Source organism: Sabethes cyaneus, chromosome 2, assembly GCF_943734655.1.
Source record: "Sabethes cyaneus chromosome 2, idSabCyanKW18_F2, whole genome shotgun sequence".
Taxonomy (NCBI): Eukaryota; Metazoa; Arthropoda; class Insecta; order Diptera; family Culicidae; genus Sabethes; species Sabethes cyaneus.
In genome coordinates this window covers 49672763-49680922 of record NC_071354.1, presented here as the reverse complement: position 1 = coordinate 49680922, position 8160 = coordinate 49672763, and the positions used below count along the sequence as shown (strand labels likewise).

The 8160-nt window shown below is 39.7% G+C and overlaps 1 protein-coding gene across 1 annotated transcript; it reads right to left on the bottom strand.

Moving 5' to 3' along the window:
* Positions 1-445: 445 nt before the first annotated feature.
* Positions 446-2434, bottom strand: LOC128735398 (ell-associated factor Eaf-like). The gene is made up of 2 exons (XM_053829883.1): positions 2012-2434; positions 446-1867 (listed from the first exon to the last, which is right to left on the bottom strand). The coding sequence occupies exons 1-2, from the start codon at positions 2432-2434 to the stop codon at positions 446-448; spliced, it is 1845 nt and encodes a 614-aa protein (XP_053685858.1).
* Between the last annotated feature and the right edge of the window lie 5726 nt (positions 2435-8160).

Sequence of the window (8160 nt, the reverse complement as noted above, 5' to 3'; positions counted from 1 at the left end):
CCCACCCACTGCTGAAATCATTGTTACCTGCACTACGCGTGTTGAAGTCTAGAAAAACATTTATTTAACGGCTTGCTAGGATCTAGCGTTACAGTCAGACCCAAGGAAACTATATATAGTAATAATAAATTTCAACTCAAATCGGCTTTTCCCATTCAAAGCATTTAATATTCATTTATGGATGTTTATCTATGTGTCAGATGAAGTAAAGCAATAAATAAATAAATTACCGATTAGCCAACGATTTTTAGGTAAAGGAATGAAAAACGTTTGGTTAGTTTGACTTATTTATTCGACTGTCAAGGGGAGCTTATTCTCATATCGTTTATATAAAAATACTTTTTTTATCAAATGAGGAAAGATATACTACACTATAATTATAAAATACATCAGTTGTGTATGACAAAACAAAATCACTTATTTTTCCGTCCATGATTGTCCGCCCTTAATCCGAATCCGTATCGGACTCGGATAGACATAGATCCTTCGCCAGCTGATTCTCAATAGCCATACTAGCATGGCTTACGATCTCTGACCAGCTTTGGTCTTTCATAGGAGAACTTTTTGCATCAGACGAGCTACTATCGGAACTGCTATCGGAGTCGGAACTGCTATCGGAGTCAGAACTGCTATCGGAGTCGGAACTACTATCGGAGTCAGAGCTGCTCTCGCTGTCACTGTCATCACTCGATTCCGACGAACTTATAGTACCTGTGACGAAAGTATTCCGCTGCGCAGAAGCTTGTACCATGGGTAAATTAACTGCTACGGCAGGCTCTGCATGGCGTATGGCTGTGGTCGAGCTGCTGTGCATTTGCGCCTGTGCCGTTGAGACTGACGACGAATCCTTATTCGGAATACTCGGCAATGTCTGTTGATGATGATAGACACTCCAGGCCGGGGCCTCCGAACTCTTGCTTGGGTGTTGCTGCATTTGAGTTTGTCTCGTTGGAACAGACAAAGATGGCACAGTCATAGAATCATTTCCGTCATTTATATCGATAAATGGAACACTCGGCAATGACGGTTGAGCATTGTTAGTCCCAAACGAGGCCTGTGGACTCTTGTTGGGATGGTAAGAGGGCGAGTTTGGTAATGGTGAAAGCATTGGAATGAGATTGACGGGACTGTTTTTGCGTGAACCTGTTGTGACCTTAGTTTTGGAGCTTCGCCGCAAAGTAGGATTCCCGATCGGGTCGTGTGAACTCTTATTAGGGTGGCAAGAAGAAGAGTTTGGCAGCGGTGAATGTTTTGGATCGAGATTCGTGGGACTGTTCTTGCGTGAATCTGTTGTGACCTTAGTCTTGGAGCTTCGCTGCGAAGTAGGATGCCCGACCGGGGCCTGTGAACTCTCGCTGTCACTGTCATCACTCGATTCCGACAAATTTATTGTACTAGTGACGAAAGTATTCCGCTGCGTAGAAGCTTGTACCATGGGTAACTTAACTGCTACGGCAGGCGCTGCATGGTTGTTGTTTGATTTGTGTCTCTTGTTTCCGTGGCGTATGGCTGTGGTCGAGCTGCTGTGCATTTGCGCCAGTGCCGTTGGGACTGACACAGAATCCTTATTCGGAATACTCGGCAATGTCTGTTGATGATTATAGACACTCCAGGCCGGGGCCTCCGAGGTCTTGTTTGGGTGTTGCTGCATTTGAGTTTGTCTCGGTGGTACAGACAAAGATGGCACAGTCATAGAATTTCCGTCATTTATATCGATAAATGGAACACTCGGCAATGACGGTTGAGCATTGTTAGTCCCGAACGAGGCCTGTGGACTCTTGTTGGGATGGTAGGTGGGCGAGTTTGGTAATGGTGAAAGCATTGGAATGAGATTGACGGGACTGTTCTTGCGTGAACCTGTTGTGAGCTTAGTTTTGGAACTTCGCCGCGAAGTAGGATTCCCGATCGGGTCGTGTGAACTCTTATTAGGGTGGCAGGAAGAAGAGTTTGGCAGCAGTGACTGTTTTGGACCGAGATTCGTGGGACTGTTCTTGCGTGAATCTGTTGTGACCTTAGTCTTGGAGCTTCGCCGCGAAGTAGACTTGTTCATCTTTGTCGAAGATGGTAGCACTGGGGGCTGAGCGACTTTGCATTCAGTTCTAATCTTTTTGACTTGCACGTTGCTGCACAGCCTTTCGAGCGTAATTTCCCCCGTAACATGGTCGATAATAAGCACACAATCCTTCATGCTGTCATCTCGTTGGTTTCCCTTGAACACCGTGTTGGAAACTCCGGAACTATCTATATGTGGTACGGTAACTGTTACTTCTTTGTTGGTTCCAACTTCTAGCGTTGCTGGCTTGTTGACGTCCACACTGGCTGGTTTGCAGTCATACTTTAAAGTATGATACGCGGTCTGAGCAGATGGATTGGTAAACGTGACTCCCAATTTCAACTCGCGGATCTCCGGTCCCAAGTTTAAGCGGCAGGCCATTTTCTAACTTCTTGAAATAGTACACCAATTATTTAAACTAAACGGCTGGCAATTTAACTATATTGCGATTACTGGTTTCAACACTTAAAATTTTAAGGCTTTAATGCGTGAAGCACAACCGAATACTAAATTCACCGAACAGCAATTCTAGAATATATATACAAATGGAGATGTAATTACCTACGAATGATCCAGATAGGTAAACAGTAACAGAAGTAAACTACCTTCACATGAGGTAGGTAGTAGCCTGCTTACCTACCGTGAAAGTACCTAATTCCGATCACCTAAGGCATGATTCATCTTTGAATCTTCACTAAAAATTAAAGCTTTGACATTTATTTACATGGTATGTGTCTTTAGCAAGGTCATTTTTCAAAGTTTTAAAACTGTATAATGATTTATCCTCGGAATGGCCATTCTGGAACAAGTTCCCATGGAACCTCCTGTGGTCACAGAACTGTTTGGATTGCAACACTGGCAATATGGCATGAAATTACTGCGACAGTTCGTTTTTCATTGTTTTGACTCTATTTGACGATTTTATCCCGGCGTGGCCATTCCGGAACATATTCCCATGGGGCTTCACAGTGGTCCACACCTAGCAGTAGCAACTCCCTTGGAATAAGGGATGGCGTTAGTAGTATCGTCCTTTGCTGTGTATATGCGAACCTTCTACTATGCCTAGTCTTGAGTTCTGGAGTCTTCGATTATACTTACGTTTCATCCGACAAAAAAACGTGACTATTTATAAATTTACTAAATCCAAGATCACTAATGTTGAGCTCGATTAAATTTTCTAGCTTTAAGTTATGCAAAAAAAATTGCTGGAGTATTCCGCATCGAAAACTAACGGAAAACGCAGCTTTGGCCATAACCGTCAGAACAGAAACTTTCAACGAACTAACTTGGGATACTAGCGACTAGAGAAAAATAGAGATTTTATAATGAGTTTATATATAGTTTCCTTGGGTCTGACTGTAACGCTAGATCCTAGCAAGCCGTTAAATAAATTTTTTTATAGACTTCAACACGCGTAGTGAAGGTAACAATGATTTCAGCAGTGGGTGGGTGGGTGTGGGTGAAATCGGCAATTTGATAGGTTGCCACATAATGCGATACTGATTCCAAGTCCTACGGGGGAACAAAAGAATTTGGTTTTAAAACAATAATTGAAGCAAATGTGAACCGTTTGAGAGTGATGAAGCATTCCTAACGTGTGATTTGGCAAATGTGATAATAAGGATAGCCTGCGATTTAATCAAGCTATAATTGATAATAAGAAGCTACCAAAGTGTAGCGCATACTCAATATAAAGCGCGAAGGCGCATACCCCTTGAGTATATTTATAACTACATTTACTTCTTTCGTAGTTCTTTTCGGAATGGTAGCTAAAACCCTTCCCGAGTCAGGTGTGGGATGATATCTGAATCACACAGAGGTGACGTAGCGTGTTTTCTTAAACAGTCAGATGTTTTATTAAGGACACATTCAAACTTTGGTTGTAAAAAAAACTAGAATTCATCAAAATGTGGTTTATGTGAAACGTGTTGTTCCATGATTTAGTTGCAAAGCTGATATACAAACTCGACCTGAAATATCGCAATATAAAGTAACATAAGTATTGAAGTCTGCAATATATGGTTTTATCAGTGTCTTAGGCTAGACACTTAGCCAAAGCAATTTTATAGTTTTTATAGGAGCTTAAGATTACGTAACCTATGGGTATTCAAAAATTAGTGTGGGTAAATCATTAATGTTTTATTTTTCTAGAAACAACGGTAAAAGCTCAGGATGCACAGTTGTTCTGCTGAAGTTCGATACATACATACCTCCCTATTTTTCGAGCGCAGAAAAATCGATGGTTGCTCCCGAAAAAAGTGAGTATAATCCACCGAACGTCAAACTTCGATTTAATGGCTTGTGATGTGTGAAACTTTTGTTAAAAATAGTTTCTTTTCATATCGAATTCCAGCGAAGTGGAAAATTCAATTTTACGCATTGCTAGCCAAAGGAAGCTATAGCTAGGAAGTTTGGGCTATGTGGCTTATGTTGTTGGGGTTTCGTCACTAGTTATTGACTTTTCGGTATTTTCGATTAGATGCAGCATTCTTCTTCAGTTTCAGAGTGCATAATTGTGGTGGGATAAAGCTTAACAAGTCGAGTTTAAAATTTGTTTATGGAAACTCAACGGTGCGCAAGATGCATGTGGTAAAGGTTTTTAACATACAATTTAGCAAGCATTTTATACCTTTGAGCATGTCTATGGGTAGGTTGACGACCTGTTTATCTCATTACATAAACCAGTTGCTTTCTGACGAACATATTTCAACACGATTGGTTATGCTGTGCCACGCCGAGACTGTTGTTGTGTTCATACGTACCTCTAAACTTAGGTACAAACTCAAACAATTGAATTTCGTCCTTTCAGCATCCACTCTGCAGACTGAGGGAAAATTGCCAACAGCAATACCCCCTATAACCACAAGCTAAAGTAGTTTCAACCATCAATCCAATCTGGCAATAACGTTTACTTTCTGCTGTGCTGCTGTGTTGTGGCAGTGCAGACGTAGCGACTAGAGAGGCCATCCCGGTCCGGTCGTTGGACGGCATCGTTTATTCTACCGAGTGCAAACCTAATCGGAACGGACTGTGTTAGGTCTGCATGCCTTCTAGCGCGTCGCTTCTTCGTGATACACACTCAGTAGGGCGGTTAATATTGCTATTTCGAAAAAAATAAAAAAAATCTTCCAAGCAAATTCTTAGCTAAATTTAACGGGCTTCTCTGTACAATGAATATATTTCAAATTTTGTGGTTATTTTTTAAAATTCGAAATGTCACTTTTACAATCCTTCTAACTTTATGCTAAACCTATGCTTATGCTTATGCCTCTGGGTGAGCCCGCACGGTCAGGTTTCTGATGTTCAGTGATCGTTCGTACAATTCACGTGTTGCACTTTCAACCTCCGAAGGTAGTGACGGGAGGATGGGTGATGGCGCAGGAAACGACGAACGTTATGAGGTATGAATATCCACAGGAGGTTAACCGTCGACCACAGGCTCGTATTTTACTATCAGGAAAACAGTCCGGAGTTGAACGACGGTAGTGGCATGATTACTGGGCCAAATAATAACATTCAGCTTTGGCTGGCCTGGAAGGATGGCTGCAGCATTTAGTGCAATGTGTGTTCCAGTGGATTACGACAGGCACTGGTGCAATGGAACAATGTTAACACGATTGATCACAGGGGAAAGCTGAAAGCCACCGATATAAATACCATGTTGGTAAATTATCCATGAATGAAATTTGTCCGTAAAATGTTTAACGTTCATTTCGGACAATTAAAACGTAACATTAAATCAAAACTGAAACCGTAATTCCACAGAAGGTAACTAGGCATAAAAATACTTCAGTGTAAACCCATTATCATTCAAAACAATAGCAGTCAGAGCGGAAATGGCAAAAATCCTAATACTTTCTTGTTTCTCTAGCAGGATCACAAATACGGAATGAAAGTTTCCTTCCGCATGAGATACTTACGTATTTAATCAGCCAGTGAGTGAAGTTTCTTTCTTGCGCTGCGCTGGTAAGATTACATTGCCCAGGGGGCAAAATCGGTTTCCCGAAGAAAACTTTTCCAATAAACAATGATGCTGAAACTAATCGACGCCTGGGATTTCGATTTGAAGCGAAAAAAGTGAATAAATATTTTATCGAAAATAAATGAAGATTAATCCTACAAGTAGCAAAGCGGTTTGGGATTTCGAAAATTTACCGAAACTTATAGTTATACTAGACAATTATGATAAAAACGGTATAATTGCTATCCCAATCGATTACACATGTTAAGGAGAACTTAATTTGTAATTATCTAATTGTTTGATTATATTTTGGTTTTAAAAAGCATCGAGGTTTATTTTGCTCCACTAATAACTTATGGAACCGACACGAAATTGCTCTACCAAACACGTGGCTTTATCTTTGTAACCTTGAACGTTAAACCAGAACAAATATGTGATACCACAATACGCAACCACAACAGTTCAACCACAGTTCGACCACACTATGATGTATTAATAGAATTTACAATTACCACCACTGCAATTAGTTTGAAATGTTTGCCAATCGCGAGACCAAACCACTAATTATGTTGCTATGCTAAATGGGGATGTTGCGATTACGTGCATACATGTAACCATATGAGTGGAAAATTTTGTTTTTGAAATATTTAAAAAAGATACAAAAGAATTCTGTGGGGAGTATAGAGACAGTCTTTCTCTGTGAAACTGTGAAGCTTAATAGATTATAATTGGATATTAAGCCCTCAGGCCACATCATCCCACCACACCAGGAACAGTTGTTAAAAACGCATAAAATTATTCAACCGTATATTGATTGTTTATTGTGAACTGAACTGCCAATTATATAATGCGATTCCAATTATTCCGTTGCACAACGTGCTTCCTGAATAATAGAGTTATTGTCAAATAAAAGGTATTGTACATGAATATTAATATTTCTGGACTGACTTAAATCTAGTGGTGCTGTCATATAATTCAGATATATTTTTCTTAAATAATGGAACATGAAAAAGCACTTCTAAACTGTTTTTCTTCTAATGTAATTTTATTGCCAATAAAACGCACTAGACTGACCTCAACAAAACTAAAACTTATTTTTCCTGGGAGAATATTACATTATTAGTATGTGTTGAATAAATGGCACTTTTCTTGTTCATTTTATCATCCATAAGATAATGTAAAAAACAAGATTTTGATATCTCCCACCCATCCAGCGAGGATTATTATCGCAAGGGACGCAACGAAAGCGAGTGATGGGATATTTTATTGCCCTCATCAAACGTTGCCCATTCATCAGTGGCGTTCAAGCGAATAGCACATAAAAAAATAAGGACGAGGTCACTCACTGTTATCACAATCAAGCGGTCAACAACATACAGCGGAAAGTGAATGAAGCGAGAAAAAGTCTTTCCGCGTCTCATCGCTGTATCCATGGCACGCGTGAAAGATAGCACAAACGCCAAAGTAGATATGCTACTGGGCGGCATTAATCTATCGGAATGTCATAATACAGTCAAATATTTACACCGTGGTTAAGGTGACCCAAGTAACAATTCTAAAGCCACTTGGTTTTACTTGAATTTCATAGAAGTTTTATTGCGGTGTTAATCATTACCTCTGGGTTTATTGTGGTATTGCGCAATACCAAGAGGATACGAGTCCATACACACTTATAGCTAGCTAGAAAATCATAATAAAACTGTTAAGCAAATTTATTGTGGTTGCTTTTATTTATTACCACGTTAAAACTTGTTGACTGCACCACGTCTCCTATAAACTTACCATAAGTGTGGCGTAGCAACACAAAATGGCGCACCAACCAAAATTGATCTTATCGTGGTTACTTGCCAAACCGCAACAAATCTCTTAGTTTTATAGAGCTATTAAAACGGTAACACCCTAAACAAACAGTTTTTTTGCTGCTATTATGAAGAACACCAAAGTTCAACACTAAAATTATTTTTTATGCGAAGCCATATTGCCATATTGTAGTATTTGGTTTAGCTCGCAAACAACAATTCATCAAAATAAATTATTTTGCAGAAAGAAGGTTATCATCAATCGGTTTTCCTGTCAGAGGAAGCAACTAAAATGATTTTACTAGAAATTGAGATTGACTTACTGAATATTTTCAATTTGGTAAAAC

What these genes read in the sequence shown, in the direction of transcription:
- LOC128735398 (XM_053829883.1), bottom strand. Translation starts at nt 2,434, where the DNA reads ATGGCCTGCCGCTTAAACTTGGGACCGGAGATCCGCGAGTTGAAATTG. An exon ending in GGCGAAGCTCCAAGACTAAG is followed by an intron (nt 1,868 to 2,011) that starts GTCACAACAGAT and finishes TCCAAAACTAAG; the next exon opens with CTCACAACAGGTTCACGCAA.